The sequence below is a fragment of the Eublepharis macularius genome, chromosome 13 (assembly GCF_028583425.1).
Source record: "Eublepharis macularius isolate TG4126 chromosome 13, MPM_Emac_v1.0, whole genome shotgun sequence".
NCBI lineage: Eukaryota > Metazoa > Chordata > Lepidosauria > Squamata > Eublepharidae > Eublepharis > Eublepharis macularius.
This window is the reverse complement of record NC_072802.1, coordinates 67,928,720-67,954,428: the sequence shown is the minus strand read 5'-3', so window position 1 is coordinate 67,954,428 and position 25,709 is coordinate 67,928,720. Positions and strand designations below refer to the sequence as shown.

The window sequence follows — 25,709 nt, the reverse complement described above, 5'->3', positions numbered from 1 at the left end:
AAAAGCTGCGGGGGGAGAATCCAGACAGAAATGCTATTTTATCTGACCCTCCCAGTCAAATTCACAACGAAGCTGGGCCCTTTTCACACTACCTACCTGCTCCCGGAAAGTTGCGAAACATTGTGCAAAAAACGCGGAAGATAGTGTCTTCTCGCGAGAGTTTTGCGCAACATCGCACAAAACTCTTACGAGAAGACGCTATCTTCCGCGTTATTTGCGCGATGTTTCGCAACGTTCCAGGAGCAGGTAGGTAGCGTGAAAAGGGCCCAGGATACCTTTTTAATCAATTAAAATGGTTTTCAAAACATTCTGAAAGATGCAAATAGTGACATTGCAATAGTCTGTCTTTTAGGTGGCCGACACCTCCCCCTCCCCGCCACCCCACCCGAGCCAACATCCTCTCAGGGAATCAATGACATCCCCTTGCACATTTCATAGAACCTAACAGCTTGCATGTAGTGCGGGTGGTTAGAGGGTCTGACTAGGACAAGAGAAACCCGAGTTCAAATCTACCCTGAAGCTGATTTGCAAGGTTCCGGACACAGAGCAATGGCCTCCTCAGCTCTTACGGGCTTTCAGCCACTTGCACTCACCGCTTAATCTACCTCACAGGTTGTACAGATAAAAAGAAGGAGAGGGAAACCAGCTATACTGCAATGAGTTCCTCAGAAGAAGGCTGGGGGGGGGGGGGGACTGAACTTTTCCGAATGAAGCCTGAGTGTGCTGCAAAATTTCGTCTTTTGCCTGGCTGTGGAGAATGGAGCAGGAACTGAGGAAGCAGATGCTGGCCCCATCCTCGCTCCTCCCGAATTAGCGGCAAGAAGTTCCTGACAGTTCAAATTTAGGTCATGCTGAAGTACTAGAAGTCAAGCCACTCGCTCTGTTTGAGGAATTTAGCACGGCTGTGACCCCAGCGTAATGGTTTTCAATTGTTGGGTTAGGATCATGTTTAGCAGAGTAGAGTGTTGCACAGCAGATAAAGAATCGCAGAGACATGTGTGTTCAGCTTCTAAAATAACGTTTACTACGTAAAAGGTAAAATAATAAAGGTTACATTGGTGATAAAATAAAGAACAGCTAACTTAGTTCCTACATCCTTCCATGTTGGAGATAACGGTCTAACTGTCTTGAGAGCAATGGCGTCCTGGACAAAGGGAAGAATGTCAATTGCCCCCCAATAAACCTGGTCAGCCAATAATCAATCCTAGATCTGTTCATTAAGCATGCAACTCCCCTTTGCCCTGGCGGGAAGAGTAACTCGACATCTAACTGGCCTTCATGCTAAACTAGCTTTGCCTAACTAAACACAAACAGATTAACTCTTTCATGACTGAAGAGAATGACACTTGTAAAATCCCAACATCAATGCTCTGCTTTGCTGCCCTGAGGTCTTCACCCCCGCCCCACACACACACTTGAAAAGCTCTTGCTCTTTTAAAACAACTCCACCCCACTCTGCTTCTTCTGATTTCCTACCGGAGCACCAGCTTTCTTTTCTCCCTGCCTTGACATCCTTCCTCAAAAGCCTTCCTCTTCTGTGATGCCTTCAACTTCACACCCGTTAGCCTGAGCCTCCCCTGCTGAAACAAAGCTTAAGTGCATTTGGCAGCGCACTTAGACCCGTCGTCCCGTTCTCCTTTACCCGCCACCCAACCCAGACTGTAAGTTTTGCAAGGGTGCAGATCTGGATGTTTGCTTTGCACAGCGCCGTGCACACATTGGTGGCATAGCGAAAATGGAACTGGGAGAAATACCAAACCCAGAGAGCAGGAGGAGGATTAATTCTTTGCCTTCAATGAATTCATGGCCTAAGGCTTGGGGAGGGGCCATGGCTCAGTGGCAGAGAATCCGCTTGGCATGCAAAAGGCCCCGGGTTCAATCCCTGGCAGCTCCAGGTTCAAGGATGTTGCAGCCAGTGAGGTGAAAAATCTTGGCCTGAGACCTGGAGAACTGTGGCCAGTCCGAGCAGACAATGGGCCAAGGGTCTGGTTCACTCTGAGGCAGCTTCATGTGTGTTCAGGTACCCCCAACAGACTGAGGCTCTGTGATGCAAGAACAAGGTCTGTGGCTACAGCTTGCAGTATCATGCAGTGGTTAGAGTGTTAGCCTAGAACGGGCAAGACTGGCCTAGAGAAGAGGGCAAAGGGAAACTAGAGGGTGGCAGCAGCAGCTCAGGCACACAGTTGACAGATGAAGCCAGTAGCCAGTCCCAGAGGAAGGCAGAACAAGACGTCCGGTCAAGACGGGTGGCCGTGTTAGTCTGTCTCTAGCACTAGAAAAGAACAAGAATCCAGTAGCGCCTATAAGACTAACAAGATTTGTAGTAGGGATGAGCTTTCGAGAGTCACAGCTCACTTCTTCAGATAGAAAAGAGCAAGAGTCCAGTAGCACCTACAAGTCTAACACAATTTGTGGTAGGGTATGAGCTTTCAAGAGTCACAGCTCACTTCTTCAGATAGAAAAGAGCAAGAGTCCAGTAGCACCTACAAGTCTAACACAATTTTTGGTAGGGTATGAGCTCAGAAAGGGCCAACTGGCCAGAGCTGGCATTGCTGTAGGCAATGGGTAAATTAAAGAACATGTCAGAAGGAACCAGGTATGCAAAGCTCTTTGCAACTATGGACAGGGCAGAACCTCAAGAGGAACATACTTCTCTCTCGTGAGTGCGTGGTTTAAAAAAAAAAAAAGCCTGGGAAACATACCAGCAGGAGGAAAACTAGCCACAGCAGACATACTTGGAAAGTAGAATTCAGAAGTATGTGTAAAAAATGAAGGCAGTAGGCGGCAGGACTGAAGAGGAACGAGAGAAGGAAAGAGCTAAAGGAGATCAGCAACACTCTTCAAAAATGGCATTTTGCAAGGTCACATGTGTGAGTGGAGAGATTTGACGGAGCTCACAAAGGCAAAGCCTCAAGAAGGAAAGGCTAGCTGCTAACAACCCCAGCAAATTCTGCCTCTCTACAGAGAGGAGCAGATCAGAGCCACACGTAAATTGATATTCTGCACAATTTCTGGGGCTTCCTGAGAATCTCAGCTTCCATTTGCAAACAAAAAGCAAATTCCTGGCCCTTACGACAGCTTCTGAGAGTGTGAGAAACGCCTGCCGAACTGTCAGAAGTCAAAGGCTTGACTCAAGATCTTTAGCGGGTAGAGATGAGTTTTACAGCCCTGCACAGCAACCTGCACTTCCCAAGACTAGAAAAAACTATGGAACACAGTAAAAAAAAATTACATTATACATTAAACAAAATAAAAGAATGTACATTTTTCTCAACGCTTGCTGCACGATTCATGCAGATTGCAGAATTCAATTTTTTTTTGCACAGAATATTTAAGTGTTTTACTCTGCATAGCCCTGAGGATGACACCACTTAAACTTTGCATCTGGTCAGAAGATGAAGCAGCTTTTCCCCAACATTCAGGTTTTCTTGGCAAACAATGAGGGTTCCAGGCAGAAATCTCGGTTGGGTGGCATCTTTGTTTTTTAAAATACAGCTGACACAGAAAATCAGTCACTGCCCACACAGAAGTGCCGAATACTGGCAAGCAGGATTTCCTCCAGTCCTGTTTTCTGTTCACTGAATATGCTTTTCAGAGGCAGCTTCTACTGCCAAATTTAAATTCTCTCTGGCTGATTCCGCACACATTGGATAATGCACTTTCAGTGCACTTTAGCTATTGTTTGGAAGTGGATTTCTTGTTTCACGCTCGAAAAATTCAGTTCAAAATGATCTCTAAAGAGGGAAGTGCATTATCCAACGTGTGCAGAATAAGCCCCTGAGCAAATGAATCGAGGGGGAAAATCCAACGGAACTCAAAGACATGCTGGGTTGAAAAGAGACTATTGGCCTCCATCTAATCCACTACCTCAAGGTGAGGTTCTCATTTCCCACAGCCAAAGACACTCCACTGCTCATTTCAGATCAATGTGAGACGCTTCTGCCCTCCAGTGTGGAAGTTAGTGTAGAAGAGATTTCCAGGAGGCACCAATCCTGAGCCCCCATACCGCACCCTACAACCTACCCTCTAAACAGCCTCCTTGTGTGTCTTGTCCTACGCCACGGCTTCTGTGCTTCTCTGTTCTGATTCACCCCTGGATACAATTTTTCACTCCCTCTCCTTCCAACCCACAGCTTCCAAGTCTGTATCCCACATTTCATCAGATGGTGGTGCTGCGAAGCAGGAAAGGAAGAGCAAATAAGGTGCCTTCCATCTACCTGCTGGCCTCTTGGCAGACAGAGAGGGAGCAAGATCCAGGGACCTTGTGGCTGAGCAGCAGTCAGAACAACAGGAGGACTGGGTTAAGAACATAAGAGAAGCCATGTTGGATCAGGCCAATGGCCCATCCAGTCCAACACTCTGTGTCACACAGTGGCCAAAAAAAACAGGTGTCCTCAGGAGGTCTGCCAGTGGAGAAGGAACATTAGAAGCCCTCCCACTGATTGCCCCCCCCCAAACCCCAAGAATACAGAGCATCACTGCCCTAAACAGAGAGTTCCAGCTACACCTTGTGGCTAATAGCCACTGATGGACCTCTGCTCCATATGTTTATCCAATTAACTTCTAACCACATTGCATCATGTTCTCTACCAGCTACTTTGGGAACCATATGCGGAAAGGCAGGATATAAAATTAAAGAACTGAGCACTAAGGCTTAACAAGGATTCAAACACAGGTCCCAAACCATCACGCTACCCACCATACCATTCAACTCTTGTCTTGTCGCGGTTCCTGTTTGTGAAGCTACCATCTTCTACACCTTCCTTTCTCGTACCATCCTAGGCTTTTTGTCAGTGGACTCTTTTAACTTCTAACGCACTGAGGACTGGGCTTGGCATGCCTCACACTCGGCAGCTGTCCAGTTGCTGCATCCTATAAAATGGAGAAGGCTCCAGCCTCTTAAAACTCAGAGGAGACAGCTTGGCTACAGCCATTTCCTATCTGTTTACAGCAAACAGAGCTGGAGCGAAAAATACGACCGGCTACACAGGTGCCCCTGCAGGAGGCCCTGGGAGCAATGTTCCTTGCAGACGCTTCTCGAGAGCAACGCGCAGGCTGCACCTGGCTTGAGCTGGGACCCTCTGCTTACCTTTGAGAGATCCTCTGTCCCTCCCTGCTGGCTCTGATTAAGAAGAGGGGAGTGCCTCATCAGTGGGTCTTGCAACAGCTCCAGCCGTGGCCGTTTTGTCTCGATGAACTCTATTTCTGACGCTTTGCTCAGGTCGGATAGGTAGGCATGTGGATCGGCTCTGGCGTGCAACTCCTGCGACCTGGGCGAGAGGGAAGCGGGGGAACAAAAAGGATCAGTTGTAGAGACTCCAGGCGATTTCAGTTCTGGGCTGCAAAGATGAATCAGTTTTCATCTGGCAAAAGATTCAGAGGAGTTAGCCGTGCTAGTTTGTAGTTGCAAAGAAGTCCAGTAGCACCTTTAAAACTAACCAATTTTATTGTAGCATGAGCTTTTGACAACCACGGCTCTCTTTGTCAGATGCATCTGATGATCCATCTGACAAACAGAGCTGTGGTTCTTGAAAGCTGATGATGCATCTGACGAAGAAGGCTGTGGTTCTCGGAAGCTGACGATGCATCTGACGAAGAGAGCTGAGGTTCTCGAAAGCTTATGCTACAATAAAGTTGGTTAGTATTAAAGGTGCTACTGGACTCTTTACTGCCTGGCAAAAATGTTTCATAATCACAGCTGTTGCATTTGGAGGAGTGGGCTTGAAGCAGGAGTGCTGCAGGTTCAGCATGCTTCTGCCTCCACCAATGGCCACAAGCTGGAGAAGAGAAATGCAGGCAACTCAAGCTGGTACAGTCACCACTTCCCAGAATCCTTTGCATCCTGGGAATCAGCTGACCCCCCCCCCACACACACACACAAACAGCCAATCGTGTGCTTTATCTCTGAGAGCTGCTGCTCTACCTCCAGTCTGGGTGACTCACTATTGAAAGAAGTCACCGCATACTCTCCTCTAAGCCATCTGACCGTCTTCTGCCTTCTTGCCACTGACTTGACATCCAACAATAAGCACTTGGCAATCTTTGACACTGAATTCATCATTGGCACAGCACATTTTATTTCCCTACATGCCAAGTGCTCTGCCATCCTCGTGGCATTTGCCCTTGCAACAGCCCTATGAGGAAGGCCACCACAAAAAGCCTATGGACAGAGGTCCATTCGAACTTGCACATCACAGAATGACCCCACACCCAGTATTTCACATGGATAAATGTTTTCAGACAGGGCAACGCAGATACACACCTCCCCCTGGTCAATACCTACCACAGAGATGTGGATCAGAGCCTCTCTACATGAGATATCTGACCTATGAAGAACATGTGTTGAGAGATGCAATGTTAGCCAGGAAGGGTAGTTTAAAAAGACAGAGCCGGCAGCAGGGCAAAGGCTTTGCCATACACAGGAGCTGTGTGAAGAGGCTGTCAGCAGCTGCTTTGCACACCCAGGGTCCGAGGTTCAACCTCTGGCACCTCCAGTTAAAGGGTCGGGCAGTAGGTGATGTGAAAGACCTCAACCTGAGACCCTGGAAAGCTGCTACCAGTCCAAGCGGACCTTGAGAGTCCAAGCCTCTGACTCAGCAGAAGGCATGAGGGGGCCACCTAAGCTGAACCAAGAGCCATCTCCACCAGACCCAGCTCATGAGCGGCTGCTGGCGAGGCAAAACAAAGGAAGTTAATAAGCAATCAAAGCAGGGCTCCCAGTTGCTGAAACCAAAAAGTAAGTAAGTCTGACCTGCAAGTTATTATGTAGAGACCAGAGAATGCCGTTTGATCTCCTCTGGTCTATCAGTGCCAGGAATCTACTTCCAGCTTCCTTTATTTGGTCAACAATCAGGGGGTTGAATCCTCACCTGATTACCTCAGGTCTCCAAGTTCAAGACCCAGTGCGGGCAGCAGTACACTCACCCAGTGGGGTTTTCTGCCTATCTGCAAATCGCAGCCCAAGCGGAAGCAGCAGGTCACAACAAATATGTGGCAACCACCTCCGCTTCCAACAGGGGACTGAGAATTCTATGGAGCAGAGGGTCAGGATGAGTAGAGAATACATTCTCCATAAAAGTATTCACCTGTATGGTTACTCTAGTAAACCTGTTTTTGTTGTCGCATTTTGTGTTCCCATTGCACGGTGCTGAGCAACCCCCTCCCCCATGTTTCCAGCTCCTCAATCAACAGAATTAATCGCCTTCAATAAGCACAAGCAATTAAGCCTTCCCCTCTTGCCGCACTCCGCACGTCCGCTTCGGAGGGCTCCGAACGCACGTCGGCTTATTAATGTGCACAGAATATATTGTTATTGACAAATGGAACACACTTCTCGTTACCATGGGACAAATGCTTCAAAATCTTAATTGCTGTGAAGGAAAAGAAAACAAACCCAACCACACAACCGACTCCAATAAGAAATGACTCATGAAACTACCAAAATAATCAAACCTCCTTTGTGAAAAGTACCTTTGCTTTGCAGATAAGGGCAAGAAAAGAACGGGGCAAGCGGTACACACGCACATCCATCTACTGAAGCTTGCAATTCTTCCCTCAAGAGGGACTGGATTATAACAATTAATCTTTTCCCCTAAAAGCACAACACGTAATGCACTCCCCAATCCATATATCTGATTTCCCAAAGTAACTTTGTGAATCAGACGCCACTCTCCACAAACACGCACACACAGCAGAGATGGAGTACAGAGACACAGATGAGACGAATGTGATACAATATCCAGAAAGTGAATTTAGGGCTGGGAAGACCCTAAACCAAAACCCCACTTTTGTCACGAACTTCACTGGGTGACTTGGGCCAGTCACACAGTCTTAACCTAACCTAATTTTAAACCGGGTGGATTTGATTTAAATCGAATCGATTTGTGGCCCCCTGTGGCTTCTGTGGCTAATTTTAAGAGTCGATTCAGGCATAAATTGGGGAGAAGATCTTGTATATCACTGCTCCTCAACGTCCTTGTGGACGCCACTGATGTGTATCCTGGCGCCCACATGCTTTTCCCCACAAAGCTAAGAGCCAATTTTGACTTTTCTCCACTTCTCTGGAGCAGGAGAAGCCAAGGAGGCATTCCTTTTGTGTCATCAAGGAGCACCAATTTAGAAATTGTGGAACCTCTCGACATTTTGTGACTGGACCCAGGCTCTCACGGCAGCCATTTTGTTGCAGCGCCCAATTTCTATTCTCAAAATTCCAAAACTGCCCAACGGTTTTACTGATAAAATGGGAAAGCGTTTCAGGAAAAGAAGTTTACCAATGTTTTGAATAAAGAACTAAGAAATCTCAATGAAGGAGAAAAATCAGAATTGATGAATAAAAGTTTTCCATATCCTACACACATTCATGAAGCCACTTTAGACCTACAGTCCATCAAAATCAGTATTTCCTACTCTGACTGGCAGTGGCTCTCCAGGGTCTCAGGTGGGGGTCTTTCACATCACCAACTGCCTGGCCCTTTTAACTGTAGGTGCCGGGGGTTGAACCTAAGACCTTCTGTATGCAACACAGAAGTTTTTCCACTGGGTTTTTCCCTCCTGCAAATTACAGACATCAGAGTAAGGGGAAGTTGATAACATATGCCCCCAAACAAACATGCACCTTTTTTTAGTGGCAAGCTGTGACTCAAGTAGGTTCACTGTGTATTTTCCTGTTTACTTTATGAATGTTGCACCCTCCAGCCACTGGCAGCAACCTGCTTTTTAGGATAAAGGCTACATGCAAAGAGCACATGTTGTCCTATCATTCTTCATGACCTACTCCCTTGTTAAAGGTGAAAATATATTTCCACTTCAATACAACACACAATTCTAGGCTCCAGGTATCAAGAGCAGAGTTCTCATTTTCCTAGATGAAAAGTGCGTCATCTCAGAATTTTTGACAGCACCCTTGGAGGGTTGGTAACCCCACGTACAAGTAAGGAACTTGTCAACAAGAAAAGAAAACAAGCTAAGAAAGCTTAATCCTATAACCAATCAAGACACTCCTCTGAGAGTATTAGTGAACTTGTATTAAAAAGTCCAGAGGAGTTAGCCGTATTAGTCTGTAGTAGCAAAATTGAAGAGTCCAGTAGCAACTTTAAGACTAACCAATTTTACTGTAGCATAAGCTTTCGAGAATCACGGTTCTCTTTGTCTCTTCGCATCTGACGAAGAGAACTGTGATCCTTGAAAGCTTATGCTACAGTAAAGTTGGTTAGTCTTAAAAGGTGCTACTGGACTCTTTTGTATTAAAAAGGAGATCTTGAAAACCCGTTTAAAGCTTTATTGGTTTCAGCCAGCAAAGCCCGCTGTACATAAGCAATGTCAAAAGGACAAGGCAATTTCCCAGTACAGACAAAGTATAAGATAAGTGGACAACTACCCAGGGAAACAGACAATTATTACTATGTATTAAGGCAAAAAGCTCAAAGGTTTATGCAATAGGTGTGCTCAACAATTGTCATAAATGTCGTGCATTCATATATTCAATTCATTCATAGGTACATTAATACAAAATTCAACAGTCAAAATCAAACAAGGGACTATATGCCCCGTTCCAAATCCTTTAAGGAACAGGGAAGGTGCTCCAGCTCCAAAGGGAGAAGAAGGCAAGTAAATACAATGAAAGTAATTAGATCCAGAGGAGTTAGCCGTGTTAGTCTGTAGTAGCAAAATCAAAAAGAGTCCAGTAGCACCTTTAAGACTAACCAACTTTATTGTAGCATAAGCTTTCGAGAATCAAGTTCTCTTCGTCAGATGCATAGTACAGAAACTGGTCAAATATAGAAGAGGAGGGGAGGAGAGAGAAGATGCAGTTACGGGGGGGAAAGAGGGAGGGTGCAACCAAAACATTCCTTTGCTAGTAAATGTAAATATCTCCTTTTGGTGTCCTTTCGGGGTCAGTTGGCTTGGGTGAGGCTCCAAGGGAGTTTGCCCTGTTAGTTTGCAATAGCCAAACAGCTAGACCATCCAATTCCTATGTAGTATAAGCCTTCGATAACCACAGCTCTCCCTGCCAGATGCATCTGACAAAGAGAACTGTGGTCCCCGAAAGCCCACGCCAGGCGCCACTGGGCTCCCCCAGACCCCGCCTCTGTAAAGGAAATCTGTTACCTGTGATAATGTGATAACCATTCATAGTCCCTATTCAGTCCCAGCTTGACAGAGTCAAATTTGCATATGAATTCCAATTCAGCAGCTTCCCGTTGGATTTTGTTTTTGAAAGGTTTCTGTTGAACTACAGCGACCTTTAAGTCTTTGATGGAATGTCCTGGTTGGTTGAAGTGTTCTCCCACTGGTTTTTGGACGTTTCCATTTCTAATGTCAGATTTGTGTCCATTTATTCTTTTGCGTAGAGGTTGGCTGGTTCCTTTCTTGTAAGTGTCTTCCAAGATGTTACACTGAGGATCCAACACGAAGACAGCCCTACGGCTCGGGCCGGCCGAACAGTAGATTTCGTCATAAAGACTTTCTCAGGGGCTTTTCAGGATCTCCTGGCTCAGTGCTTGCATTTCTTGAAACCCAGAGAATGACGTGGATTCCTTCAATCACACCAATGGGGCAGCTTTGTACCCCCACTCACACTACAAATTGGGGTACAAAGTTACACCGCCTCTCTCATTAGTAACCTAGCTAAAGTTGTTTGTTTTACTTTCAATATAACTGCAACTTTTATAATTCTCGAAAAAATAGTCGCAGGTCGGTGACTGTGCTCGGGGGAAAATACATACCCCACAAGATATAATCACATGAGTGTGCATATGTGTGTGTGCGAGAGAATATATGGTTGCAGTTTTGGTGCATAGTATATACTATGACATGCTGACTTCTGTTATCAAAAGCAAGTAAATTTTACTGAGGTTCATAATTCAATCTGGGGTCACCAGTTACACCTCAAGAAATGAGCTCTTCCCCCGCCCCCCATGTCTACGATCAAATTTAAAAAGGCCTCAGGGCTGTTAACTCTTCATGGTACAGTATGGTCCAGCCCTTGATGGATGTACCCATTTGCAGAGGAAGAAACAAACGTTGGGCAAGGGCTGAAGCAAGAACTCCGTCCAAAGCACGGCTGGAGCCAAGGATAGAAGCAGACAACCATCAGGCACACAGGCAAGAGGTTACGGAAACTGAACAACCGGGAAGGCACCAGGTGGGCAGGAAGTCAACAGAGGAACCAGCTGTCAGAAACACCTCAAAACAACGCCTGAGTCTGGCAATGACACAGGCCAAGAGTTAAGCAAGACACAGAAGCATTTACAGCTGTCAAAGGGCACCAAAAGGATGTGTGTGAGTTCGTACACGTGTGTGTGGCCACGTCGGTGCCTCAGAGGCCAATGCCGCCCCTTCTCAGGCCATTTTGGAGTTTCTCACAAGTTTCTCACGAGAGGCACCACTGTACTGACCAAGAGCTATCTAGTACGAGAACCATCAGAACCCAGACTGCGCTTGCTGTTTCATAACCATAAAAAAGAGTATTATGGGCCAGGGACTAGTGTCATTTTTTTTAAAAAGGATAGGTGGCATCTTAAAGACATTATGATCTCAAGGTCTGATCTACTGTCATGTGTGTGTATGGGGGGAGGCGGACGACGAGGAGTCCTTGAAGAGGATGCTTCAGCCACTGCAGGCAATCCATTTCTTGGCAGGTTGGGAAGGAACTCAAGGCAGGGAGCAAAAGAATCCCTCCAAGCAGCCGGCTCAAGTCCAATCACAGTCCCTGTAGCTTCTCCGTTGAGGTCCATCTGGTACCTCTACCAGACTGGAACCTCAAACAGTCAGCAACAGAACTCCCCCCTCTAAACAAGAGGCTAAAGCCAGCCTTCTGAGGGCCAAGCTACACGTGACGAATGACACTTGAACGGCAAGTGTATTTCTCCCTGTTCACTTGCCCTCCACTCAATCCACTTGCCGTTCAAGTGTCATTCGTCACTTGTAGCTTGGCCCTGAGACTTGCTGCCTGGCCCACCGGCCCTCGTCCCGTGCCCCCCTTATTTCCTGCCTCCTTGCCTTAAAAAAACACTGCACGCAGCCAGAAGAGGAGGCTGAAAGAACAGGGAGAAAAACTCACATTTTGCGCTGGCAATTGTGTGTGTGCGGGGGGAGGATTAGCTCTTAGAATTGGAAGGGGCTTAGTTTCATGGGTCAGGAGAGTCTGTAAATAGGCTAGGAGGTAGGGTAGGTACACAATAAAGTGGTACTCCTGCAGATCTGCCGTTATACCAAGTAGCAGCCAGACAAGCTTCCATCAGCTGAGAATCCTGTCTTCAGGGAAAGCCTGCACTGAAATTTAACTGTTGCTCTTTTTATCCCTGTGAACCACTTTGACAGTCAAATGTGGCCAAAAAGCAGGATACAACTATTATCAATAAATGCCTTTCCAAGGGCAGCCATTTTGCCATTACTTTTTGAAGTATTTTCCTCCACGATGATCAGGGTACCAGATTCAGTAGCAAACAGAAAGGAAAAATAAAAAGAATCTCAAAAGTGTCATTCGGTAGTTCCCCCGTCCCAATTTTGAATCTTCTGAAGCTGAAGGGGAAAGATAGCCTTGACACAGAAACCGACAAACACACACGACTTGTGTACCACAGGCCAGCGCCAGACTTGGTGTCCTGCTGTCGAACGCAGGCCGGATTTTGTCCCTCCCTGCGGAGACACAGCAGAGCTGTGCGAGAGCCATTCGTTTGCGTCCTCTGCTCCCAATTCACAGGCCTTACATGTGCTTACTGCCTCTAGTTCGTCCCCCACCCCAGCCCACAAGAGCCAGCTGCCTCAGCTGTGAGCCAGGCAATCGTAATCTGGGCAGGGAGCCAAAGCACTTACAGATGCGTCTGGCTGAGACCTGCCAAGAGGGACTCAGCTGCATGGATGCCCGCTCTTTGCCGCTCCTCTAGCAAAGGAGGTGGAGCGGAGGGACGGGGTGGGGTGGGGGGATTGTTCCTATGCCAGAGAAGCTCACAACTATTTACTGTGACCGTTCAGGACTACCCTTCACAACCTACTACAGCCTCCAGCCAGTCATGCAGTCTAAGAAATGGAGGGGAGGCAGAAGGGTCTGGGAAATGGCCTCAAGAGGTCCTTTAGCTTTTAAAATGCTAAAAACTTCCACCGATGGAGAAAGGAACTCCATAGCCTTCCCTGGGTAACAGCTTCCAAGGAATGTTTTTCACTGTTATGAAATTCTTCAGGCTGTCATAGATCATGAATTTGGAAGGGGCCCCATTTAGTGATCTCACCAAGTATATCCCCACACATGAAATTTCATCCAGCCTTCTGAATACTTCCAGAGACCAACTTTGGCACCGGAGCCCAGCTCTATATTGGGCACAATTCAGTATTGGTTATAATTCATATCTCTCCCATGAGCCGCTCAAGATCCAACAAGGGCGCCGTTTTAATGATACCGTGCTCTTTCAGCCAGCCAAGGTGCTAAGAGGGGAATTATAAAACTTCCACCCCAGAGCGGCCAAAATCCAAGTCTGAACCCCGTCCGAGACTTCCCCTGTTTGGGCTGCCCTTAGGAGCTCAGGGTCAAGACAGGAAAGGATGGAGAAAGTTAAATTCATCAGATTAAATGTTCCATGTTCTTTCTTTGAGACAGGGCCGGCAACGATTCCAAGATAAATAAATACCAAGACCTCTCTGAAGAGTCAGTTCCGTTGCTAAAGTGCTCTTGTGTTTAGGACAAATCTTTCTAACGCTTAATCTGATTAAATCCATCCTTTTTATCCTAAATCAAACTAATTACAAGTCACCACTTAGCCTAACACCTCATTGGCCTTTTGGCCAGGAAGGATAATGATGCGCGTGCCCAAGATACATTATATGAAAGAAAAGAAAAAGAACGATTTGCAAAACTATTCCTAACAACATGAAAACCCTCCAACCTCTAAAGGTGTGATACGGGGCAATGAGTTGCTGAAGCTGACAAAAGGGAAAGGCATGTAAGGAAGGTAGTTTTACATGGGGGTCGGGACAGTGACACACCAGGAGGAAAAAGGGACGTTTATGAGGCCTCGATGACCCACTCCGCATGCAATCCAATAGTCAACCCATGATTTTAAGAGCAGCTCCCACAATCCCGTCGTAACAGACTCTTTTGCCTGCGTCTTAACTAAGCTTCCGCTATTCCAAAGGAAAGATTTCTCTTTTCTCTTGGACAGCGTTCAGCAATGAGTTCAAGACCTGTCAAGCAAAGTTGGTCTTCGATCAAGTTGCTTATCAGTACATTTACTTATAAAAGGTTCTTATTTGCTTTGCCACTTCTCATCAAAGTACACAGACACCTGTTCTAGAGTTTTATTTCCTTTTATTGAAAATACACCCTAGGTTTTTTTTTCATGAAGAAAGTAATTAAAAATATGATTATTAATATAAATCCTACAAAAATAGAACACAGAAAGGCAGTAAGAATTAAGTTTACTAACATTTCTTAATAAACTCTAAGTTTAAAACAAAGTTTATATGAAATGCATTAAGATTCTCATAGAATATTATGGCAAGGATAAATTCTCACCTAGATTCTCATGAGATATCTTACAATCAGAACTTTAATCTATTATCTGAATTCCGCATGCTTTATAGATTATTTTATGCAAATATCTAAGATCTTTTCACATAATAGCATAAACAAACTATGATTGGTTTAACGCTTCATTGAATATTCATAATTTCTACTGCATAACCTAATTAGCCAACAAATGACGTTATAACCAACTTGCAAAACAAAGCTATACATCTGTGAGAGATGGCAGAGAGTTAAGCTACTAGATCACTATTGGTCCAGTCTCTGATAAAGGAACATTAATCTAGATAGAGTCCACTATTTTTAATTAGCTGTCAAGAGATGAAAGCACACCTGTTTTTGTTACTTAAAACTCTGAAAAAAACACACAGACAGTTCGTACAAAGTTGAGTTCACCCAAAATACAAGTGCATTACTATGTATTGGCTTAGTATTGATTAGTATAATATGCTTTGATCTGTATTATTGCAACTCCTTCAACATCACAAAGCATGATGGGAATGACAGAGCTACAGAAAGCCACCACTCACCTTCCAGACCAAGAGAGCATGGTCCTCCTAGCCCGCCCCTCTGGTGCCCTGGGGAACACACTTAGCTTTGCAACACAGCAAGAGATCCTGGACCACAGCTCTCAGATTGCACGATCCTGCAGCTAGGGGCAGCCCAACATCTTGGTTGGCTCTGCTCACCCAACCTCACTGTCCTGTCCTGGCAGCTTCATTATTTCAAGGTCTTGAAGTCTTCCTCTACAATCCCATTTGCACAGTTCCAGACCCACAAAGACCGACAGGCACAGAAGGAGGATGAAAAGGGAACGAACGAAAGGGCTGCTGTGAAAATACTGGTGCAATGCACAAGGGTCTGAGGTGCTCTGAACTTCTTACCTTTCATTTCCTGGCTGGAATTCGGATAATAAGGACGGCCTCCTCCGCTGTGGCTGCAAAATAGACCCAGGGGGCAGGTGTGAAGGATAATCTCTGGTGTGGTGCTGATATTCCAACAGTCCAACATCCTGAAATAAAGAAAGAAACGGGACTTGCTGAGTCTCTGCAATGGTTCCATTTACTCATAACAAACTAATTGGCATAATATATCTCAGCACATCCCATAATCAGCACTGCACAGGCTCCACAAACAAACGTTCAAATCCAGCACTGACATAATCCCCATTTCTGGCCAGAGCCAAGGCACGCTAAATTATGTATAAGCTATACAAACTCAGTAAACGTATAGGATTTCTCAAAATTTGCATAATACACTATGTAGGGTTTTGTGTGTGTGCATGCAAAATTTAACCCGATTTTGCTAATCATAGGGAAAAAATGAACAGGAGACTGAAGCTTCACCCTCATCAGGCAGAAATCATATCCTGCCCTCCCTCTACCCTTTGAAATGTTATCAGGCACTGACCCTGCAGTTTTAAGTGTACTTTGTTTTGCATCCAGAAGGCCTAGTAATTACTTTGAGAGAGAAAACATGCACATGCAGGGCTTTTTCTGGGAAAAGAGGTGGTGGAACTCAGTGGTAGAACTCAGGACCGCACAATGACATGACTTTGGGTTAGCTGGAACAAGGGGGGAGTTTTTTAAAGTTTAAATTGCCCTCGGCGAAAATGGTCACATGGCCGGTGGCCCCGCCCCCCTGATCTCCAGAGAGAGGGGAGTTTAGATTGCCTTCCGTGCTGCTGGAGCGGCGCAGAGGGCAATCTCAACTCCCCTCTGTCTGGAGATCAGGGGGCGGGGCCACCGGCCATGTGACCATTTTCAAGAGGTGCTGGAACTCCGTTCCACCGTGTTCCCACTGAAAAAAAGCCCTGTGCACATGTATGAACACTTGCAATTCACAGTACACCCCATTCTGCATTCAGTATAAGAGTCCACACTTGCAGTGACTTATGGTTCACACAAAGCCCCCTGACCACCATGAACCACCAAAAGGTCTCCTCCCATCACTATCCGCTTCCAAAGGAACAACGTTATTGATGGTAAGAATCCAAGCCACTGAGTAGAGCCAACATTCCCCATCTTCTAAGCATCTATTCATTAGTCTTTTAACAGACCTTCCCTCTTTCCAGTTATCTTGCCCACTCAGAGGCCCTAACCATGTCCTGTTATATAAACAGGGCCTATGGGGCACACCAGAAAATCTAACACACACACACACACACACACACACACACCAAGCATGACTGGTGGTTGCAGCAAACTTATTCCTGCCGCTCTCAACAAGCTTTCCTTCCACACTAAATCTGACACAGGAATCACTCTGTAACCCAAAAGCTATGGACCTGTGTCCTGTAGAGTTTTTTTTTTATCATCATCATCACCATCACCATCACCATCACCATCACCATCACCATCACCATCACCATCATCATCATCATTCCAGCCCAAGGGACATTTGGCTGGCTTCAACTAGGGCCAGGGCCTTTTCCACCCTGGCCCTGGCTTGGTGGAACACTCTTCCAATGGAGATTCGGGCCCTGTGGGACTTTTTACAGTTCCGCAGGGCCTGCAAGACGGAGATGTTCCGCCTGACCTTTGACTAGGGGCCAGCATTTAGTCCCCCCTTCTGACCGTCATACCCTCCTTTTGCAGCCGCCCTGGATTTACATTATGGTGGTGCCCATGGTTTATGGCAATTTTACAGTAGCCTGATTTGTTCGGAGGCGCCCGGATTTTCTTTATGTTATTTGGATTAATTGGATTTAATTAATATTGGATTTTATGCTATTTGCAATATTGTTTTATTGTATTTTAACAGTATATTTTGTTGGAAGCTGCCCTGAGCCTGCTGGCGGGAAGGGCAGGGTACAAGTCAAATAAAACAAACATATATTATTAATTATAAATATTAACATTAATAATATTAATTATTAACAACAACAACAAGAATTATGTGCCGTCAAGTCGCAACTGACTTATTATAACCTCTCATAGGGTTTTCAAGGAAAGAGAAGATTTGCTGTTGCCTTCCTCTGCATAGCAACTCCGATCTTCCTTGGCTATAGAGTTTAGCGCAATACAAATCTTAGGGGGCATTCAGAACTTTTAGAGGAAGATGGGGAGGGGGGAGTCTGGAGTCTTAGGCAGCCCCTTCTCCCCGCTTGCAATGGCTTCTGGCAGCCAGCACAGCAGATTTGTTTTATACAGTTCACTCCACTCTGTTGATAAAAATCTCAGGTCCTAGATCAACAAATAGGAATCAAATAGGAATGTCCAGTCCAAGCTTGGAACAAAAGACAATGAAAACAGTCCTCTTCCATCCGTGAATCACATACTTGGGCCCATTCAGTGCACTTGGTGGGCAGCTGTGAGTTAAAGGTGAAGAACAGTTAGGGTAGAGAATCGGACTGGGACGGGAAAGACTTGGGCTCAGATCTCCAGTCCGCCATGAAGCTCACCGGATAACTTTGAACCAATCATTCTCCCTCAGCCTAACCTGCCGAATAGCGTTCTTGCAAGGCCAAAACTGAGAGAAGAGTGCCTTCGCCACCGCCACCACCACCAGAGCTCCTTCAAAGCTAGGATAAGCGAGACAAATTTGTCACTTGGTAAGACAAACTTGCCACCCACAGCGCCCTCCACCACATCTTATTTTTTTTCAGGGAAAAATAGATGTGTGTGTTTTTTGCAAAATAAATCCAAACTCTTACAATATATTTTGATTTTTGCTGAGAACCTTTGTGTTCACCACCACCACCTCTATCCACTCTCACATCTGTGCCACTCCACAAAAGGCCCAGTAGTGGTCTCACAGAGCCTAAGTGAACTAATGCAGATTTTCTCCAGCTCTATTGATGCATCTGACAAAGAGAGCTGTGGTTCTCGAAAGCTTATGCTACAATCAAGTTGGTCAGTCTTAAAGGTGCTACTGGACTCATTACTGCTTGATAATGGTAACAGTGGTGACAGACAAGTTTTTCTCAAAGAGATATTGTATCCTTTGCTATCGATCTTTGCCTCTAAATACAGCTGAAGGAAATTTCTAAACTATTCTCTCAATTTAAGAAGAGAAAAGCTTGACAGACTAGGGCAATTCCTTGTAGAAACTGAGTAGGTACTCCAGAGTATGCCCCAAAATTCTTCACAGCATGCAGAATTTCTGTTTTTATCACTGGCGATCGGGCACTGGTTAGCAAACAAGAAACAAAGAAAGAGCCCCCCCAAACGTAGAGCAGTTCAAACCTACCAATGCAAAACCATTCACGATCTGAAAAGTCTCTTATTTATTTACTTACTTCATTTGTACCCCACCATTCCATGCAATAGGGATACACAGTGGTGGAACTCAGGACTGCACAATGATGTCACTTTGGGTCAGCTGGAACAAGGGGGAGAGTTTTTTAAAGTTTAAATCGCCCTTGGCAAAAATGGTCACATGGCCGGTGGCCCTGCCCCCTGATCTCCAGACAGAGGGGAGTGCCCTCCACTAATCTCTCCTCTGTCTAGAGATCAGGGGGCGGGGCCACCAGCCATGTGACCATTTTCAAGAGGTGCCGGAACTCCGTTCCACTGTGTTCCTGCTGAAAAAAAGCCCTGGGGATACAAAGTGGATTACGGCATTTCTTTCCTTCACTGTTTTATCCTCACAACAACAAAAACTCTGTGAGGGAAGTCAGGCTGAGAGTGTGGGTCACGTTGCAAGCTTTGACGGCAGAGTGGGGATTCGAACCTTGGGCTCCCAGATCCTAACCTGACACTCTAACCACTACACCACGCTGGCTCTTAATTTTGTTTTTTCAGAAGATGAACACATTCCTCTTCTTCCTTGATTCCTCCCCAAAATACGGTACACCAAAGTCCTGCAATTCAGTTAACTAAACAGCTCTCCCATTCCATTCCACAAAGGCACTTCTTCGGACAGCCTGATATTTCAGCTGCTACTTATTAGCAGATAAGGTGGCTTGACCATATCGTGTGTGTGGGGGTGGGGGGAATGATCAAAGAACAAAGAGATCATTACTTGAGACACAGTCCAAGACCACATAATGCCTTCAAGGCTTTCATGAAAAATCCTTGAAAACAAAGACTTGGGTGGCCAACCAGAAGCTTCACAGAACACAAAGCTACAGAGAAGACAGCTCAGCATTTTTACTGAGGTCAACTAGTCTTTTGAAGTCTCTGAAAATTCTACAAACTGCTGTTTCAAAGTAAGGCCACGATCCTTAAAAGAAAGCGTAAGAAAAAGCATACTCTGTTGGAAACCACCACGAAACAAGTTCATCGCATCCAACACCATCCACGCGGTGAATATCCTGGAACCCTGTCATCTAGGGGCCAAGCTACAAGTGACGAATGACACTTGAACGGCAAGTGGATTGAATGGAGCGCAAGTGAACAGGGAGAAATACACTTGCCGTTCAAGTGTCATTCGTCACTTGTAGCTTGGCCCTCGGAAGCAGCCGAGATATATTTCCAGAGGAGTTCGCCATGTTAGTGTCCAGGAGCACTTTTAAGACTCTCATGTCTCTCTCTCATAGACTCTCATATATATTGTAAAGGTGCTACTGGACTCTTTACTATTTTCCCAGATATATTGTGTACATTCATTTCTCCCACGCAACTAGGGTTACCAACCTCAAGGCGGGGCAGGGGTCATTTCGTAGAAAAAGAGCTGCAGGAACTCATTAGCATAACTCATTAGCACAACTCATTTGCATATGCCACACCCCTTGCCATCACCAGAAGTGTGTCATTAGCATAACTGATTTGCATGTGCCACACCCCCTGACATCACCTATCCTGGCTGTTTTGGACCCAATCCTGGCCATTCAGGGCCGAAATTGGGCCCAAAATGGCAAAAGGGGGCTGAAAATGGCCGAAAAGGGGTCCAAAATGGTCAGGATTGGGCCGCTGCTGAGTGGGAGAGTGATCCACCACCCGTCAGAGGCCCAATCCTGGCCACTTCGGGACCAATCCTGGCTGTTTTGGGCCTGATCCTGGCTGTTTTGGGCCCAAATTGGGTGAAACGGGGCAAAAATGGCCAAAAATCAGGCCACCTGACATGTGACCTTTTTGGAGAACTACCGGAACTGCATTTCTGTGCATTCCCCCTTGAAATGAGCCCTGAGGTGGGGCCTGAGTTTCTCCTGGAATTACAATTGATCTCCAGAGTACAAAGAGCAGCAACCCGGGAGGAAGCGGCATCTCAGGAGGGCAGCGTCACATCTCCGCTTAGCTCCCTTCCCTCTCCAAACTCGTTCCTCCCAGGAAATGCCCTCGCATCTCCAGGAACTTCTCATACCAGAACCTCCACCCAACCATTATTCATCACATTTCTGCAGGCACCTAATGTCATGGTGTGGGGAAAAAGCAATGAAACCCATTTAAAACACTGGCAACCGTGATCATGCAGACACAGTTCTTCAGGGCATGTGCCAAAGTTTCATGTTTCACGAGAAGCAGAAAGGGAATATTTATCAAGCGCATGGAAAGAGCAGACAGCCGGCAAACAGGTGTTGCTGAATGGCAAACAACCTTGTATTTCTAGACTCTCATATATATTTTATATAAATACACACACACACATCCATGCCCCTGTGGGTGCATGCACATCAAAACATTCAGCACTGCCAAGTAACACTTTTGCCTTCTTCAACAACACCCTGTGGTGAAATCTATCCCCGTCATTTTAAACAGGGGTGTTACGAAATTTCACGAGCACGCCGTTTCCATTTGAAAACGCCAGTTTTCCCTCCTCCTGTGTTAATGAAATTCAACAGAAATATTACTGTGAAAATTGCAGCCTGCTTTTGTATCCTACTAAACAGTGTAAAAAAGGCATATGAGAGCCAAGCTACAAGTGACAAATTACACTTGCCTGGCAAGTGAACAGACTCACGTGTATTCCTCCCTGTTCACTTACCATTCACTTGTGCTCAAGTGGAGCGCAAGTGAATGGCAAGTGAACAGGGAGGAAGGGCCAAGCTACAAGTGACGAATGACACTTGAACAGCAAGTGGATTGAGTGGAGCGCAAGTGAACGGGGAGAAATACACTTGCCGTTCAAGTGTCATTCGTCACTTGTAGCTTCGCCCGAATACACGTGAGTCTGTTCACTTGCCAAGCACGGGTAATTCGTCACTTGTAGCTTGGCTCTAAGAAATCAATGAAACAGGCAGAAAATGGAAACCTTTCCCAAATGCAGTACAAAAACTTTTGCAATTAATCCAGTTGAAAAATAAAAGAAACAAAAATGGCCTACGAGCACATCCCTAGCTTTAGATGAAAAGCGTACAGCCCGCTCGGGTTGGCAACTAATTTTTTTGAAGAGGATCTGTATCTTGAACAGTGACGGAGGTGAAGAGCCTCATCTCTGCTCACTGACTCACTCCCTTCAGGAGTCAAGAGGTGGGCAAAGCTCTTCTCCTCCATTTCAAACAGATTCCCTGCAACTCAGCAGCTGCCTCCTGTTGGCCTGTTTCCTGGCACGCTCATGGATATGAGCCATTCAGAAACGTGAGAGAAAAAGAGAATCCAACAGAGTGCGGGCTGCAGTTCATGCCAATGAATGGGTTAAAAAGTCATTTGCTTGCTCAAGGTTTGATCCTTGCAATGGGAGGTCCCAAGAGCTCCAGAGCCCAGCTGCAAGGCACACAAGCAATATGCTAGGCTCTGCCCAAACATCTGTGCCCCAGTGTTCTTTACCGCGTGACCGAGCACAGAGAAAAACAAAACTCTAAGCAACACAGTAAAAACCATGTGTATGGAGCAAACAAGTAGGCCCGGCTGGACATGCTGACCTTCTGTGGCGCACATGCCCTGCATTCCAAGGTGCGATAAAAAAACCTTGTAAATGTGTGTGTGTCTTTGGATTGCGCAATTCCTTCTGCTCCTGTCCTGCACAGAGCTGGGCAAGGAGCTCAGCCACTTGGTCGTCCTGCTGTGGTACTGGAGATTTCTCTATTCGCTGCTCAGATGCTTCAGAACCTGAGATTCTTTGACGTGGAGGATGCTAGGGCCACCTGGACCACACACTGTCCAAGAAAAACAGCTCAGCATCCACCACTACCAAAGGGCATCTCCCAAGTCAGACTCTGTTTTGCTGAGAGTCAGTGTGGTGCAGTGGTTAGAGTGTTGGACTAGGATCCAGAAGTCCCAGGTTCGAATCCCCATTTCGGCGTGGAAGCTTGCTGGGTGACCTTGGTTCAGTCACACACTCACAACTTAACCTACCTCACAGGGTTGTTGTAAGAATAAAATGGGGGAATGGAGGACATTATAAGTTGATTTGGGTCCCCGATGAGGATAAAGGTGGGGTATAAGTGAAGTAAATAAATAACTAAAATAAACTGGCACTCTGAAACACTGTGTAGTTGTGCCAGGTGCCGATTCACATCTTGGTCTGAGCACAATATAGGAGCACCAGGCAGGAGAAAACACAACTGGGCACTTGGATTAACAAAGCTTGCTGTGAAGGAGAGGCCGGGGAGGGAAACAACTGGGGCAGCTGCACCCCTCTTTCTTTTGCCTAACTTTTCTTTTACTACATTACTGTTCAAACACATTTGCATCGCCCGAAGTTGAATTTTGTTATTTCCTGACTTTTCATCTTATGGGCGCATTCCCAGCTGGAACTCAACCACCAGCATCTTTTTGTGTCTTTTTTTTTTTTGTCTTTCTTGTTGATCATCATAGCAACAAAATGGTGGGTTTAAATATGTATCAATGAAACGAAGGTAATGGAAGGGGGAGGCACTAGGAATTGCCTCCCTCAATGAGACCAGAGATCCTTTGACTATGGCAGTCTCAATTGTGAGTTTATCAGCCTCCCCAGTGTGATTTTAACCTGCCCTTCTTCCTCCCAGGGAGTAATCCCAACTCTTCTCCCCCCCCCCCATCTCAGCCCCATGAGGGAGGCTAGGATGGGACTATGAACCCAGGACCTCTGCCTATCCACTAGGCAACACTGCCTCTCACTGGTGGGGTCTGGTGTACCATTCCACTCAGGCTCAGGAAGGCTACAGTACCGGACTGCAGAATTCAACATCTTGAGAATTTTAAGCTGAAAACAGATGAGCTATAAAAGGAAAGCTCGCAGCAATTTGCCCAGCCAGCATGTGATCCCAGTTTTAACCCCTGGAATGACAGATGCACATAGCTACCAATCAAATGCAGATTTAGCCTTCAGGGTTCTCCCCTCCCACACTTCCCACCCCATGACAAAATTAAGGTCCAGCATACATGTCAATCCATTTATCAGTGCCAAACTGCCCCAGGAATTGGAGCGGATAGTTGGATTTATTGGCGACATCACAGGCGCCAGCCAATCAGGACCTTCCCTAGTTGGCACCTGTGGCCAACTTGCAGAAGAGTCTTGGCACTCACCTACCCTGCCACGAGTGCCACTATAGACCAAAATACATGCTCAGATTTGATCCAACACAAACATTTGCATATCAGCCCAACTGCTTTAAAATATTAGATCAATTTCCATCCAAAGCTCTCTTTACATCCTCCTCTTCCTTTCCCCCCCAAAGTTTCTAGACCTTATGAGACTAGGATTAAAACCTCAGCTCACTTACTTCCTCCCCTCCTACCAGCTTACCCCCAGCCACTGACAAGCAGCTGGCAAAAGTTCTTATAAACACATCCACCGCAGAAGGACGCCACAGACTTGTTTCCACATTTGCCCTCTTTAGAGAGAGGTACTGCCCAGATGGCAAGGTTAGGACCTGCTTAGCACAAGATAAGCATTCCCTCCCCAATAAAGGTAAAATTAGCACTAGAAAGAAGAAGCAACTAAGGGAACCCCCGAACTCTTCAGTTCTGAACCATAAACCAAACACTTCCCAAAATGTAACTGTCCTCTTTAGCACAAACTGCATGCACTTCAGCAACAAGTCCAAAAAGGTGAAGTCCCTGGCCAGAACTTCCTTTCTGTCTTGCCTATTTATTGCTTTGTTCTATAGGCATCCTGAGCTTTATTTCAAGGAGTTCCAAGTAGCATACATGGGGGCGGGAGGGCAGGGGGGCTTCCAAGGCAGTCCGCCATCCAGTCACGGGTCAGACCTCAAACTGCTCTGTCTTCAGACCTGAAAAAATCCCCTCCAGAAGCATTCTCAGAGCTCTTGCCTGTACGGACAGCCTCCATTCATTTCATTTATTGGACTTATTATCCGCTCTCCCCGTAAACAGGCTCAGAGCGGATTACAACATACATACATAAATTACAATAAAAACAGCATTAAAATCATAAAACACACTAACAGTACATTTGGGTGGCGACCCAGTTTGCTCAACCCCGGACCAAAAGCATTCCATGAGATGGGAACAGGCAGAATATATTAATATTGGCTCCAAGTTGGGGGAGAAGAGTTTGGGCAGGATGCCCTCAAGGCCTTCCTTTGTACTCATAATACTCTACCCTCATGGCATCCTTCAACCCAGTATCCACTTTCCAGCTGGAGGGTGAGATGGACGATGCCTCCGCAGCACGCCTGCCCTCTCTCACTCAAAGAGGACAGGCAAGCAGGCAACAATTGCCCAGGGGTTGGCAGCGGGCATTAGCAGGTACACTACACTGTCAGTTGCCAAGGCTGATCTTCAGCATCCAAGACCACAGCACTCAAAATCTCTTTGTGTTGCAAGTGCACAAAGAGGGGGCTTCTTCTATGGATGGTCAACAGGAGTCCAATGCACCTTGGTAGGCACACCAACTTGTTCATCAGGGATATCAAGGTGCTGGTCAAGGTTAACAGCCACAGGCTCCCTCCCTCTTGGCAACTATATTATTACCTCCATATTATTACCTCCAAAAATCCCAGGATGTGTGCCTGTATAGGATAGGGTTGCCAGCCTCCAGGTAGTGAGTGGCTGGAGATCTCCTGGAATTACAAATGGTCTCCAGGCCACAGAGATCAGTTCACCTGGAGAAAATGGCTACTTTGGCCAGGGGTGGACTCTATGGAATTATGCCATGCCAAAGTCCTTTCCCTCCCCAAACCCCACTTTCTCCAGGTTTCTCCAGGTTTCACCCCCCAGATCTCCAGGAATGTCCCAACTTGGAGCTGGCAACCCTAGTGTAGGATGGGGGAATCCTCCATTATTCACAGAAAAAAACCTGTGAGGTGGATTAGGCTGAGAGAGAGAGAAAGCAACTGGTCAAAGTTCATTTCGTGTTAAGTCTCAGCAAATGTTCGGTTTCAGGGAGCCAGCAACTAATCAAGTGCAGATACAACGTGGCAGGA

The 25,709-nt window shown here is 46.2% G+C and overlaps 1 protein-coding gene across 7 annotated transcripts in view; it reads right to left on the bottom strand.

The window, feature by feature from the left end:
- NCOR2 (nuclear receptor corepressor 2) overlaps positions 1-25,709 on the bottom strand; it is a 386,637-nt gene that overhangs the window by 235,473 nt on the left and 125,455 nt on the right. For all 7 annotated transcript variants that reach the window (XM_054996728.1, XM_054996729.1, XM_054996722.1 and 4 more), the window contains exons 3-4: positions 15,403-15,530; positions 5,090-5,270 (exon numbers count right to left, since the gene is read on the bottom strand). In XM_054996728.1, the coding sequence (XP_054852703.1) occupies positions 5,090-5,270; positions 15,403-15,530 (309 nt within the window). The remainder of the gene's footprint in view (positions 1-5,089; positions 5,271-15,402; positions 15,531-25,709) is intronic.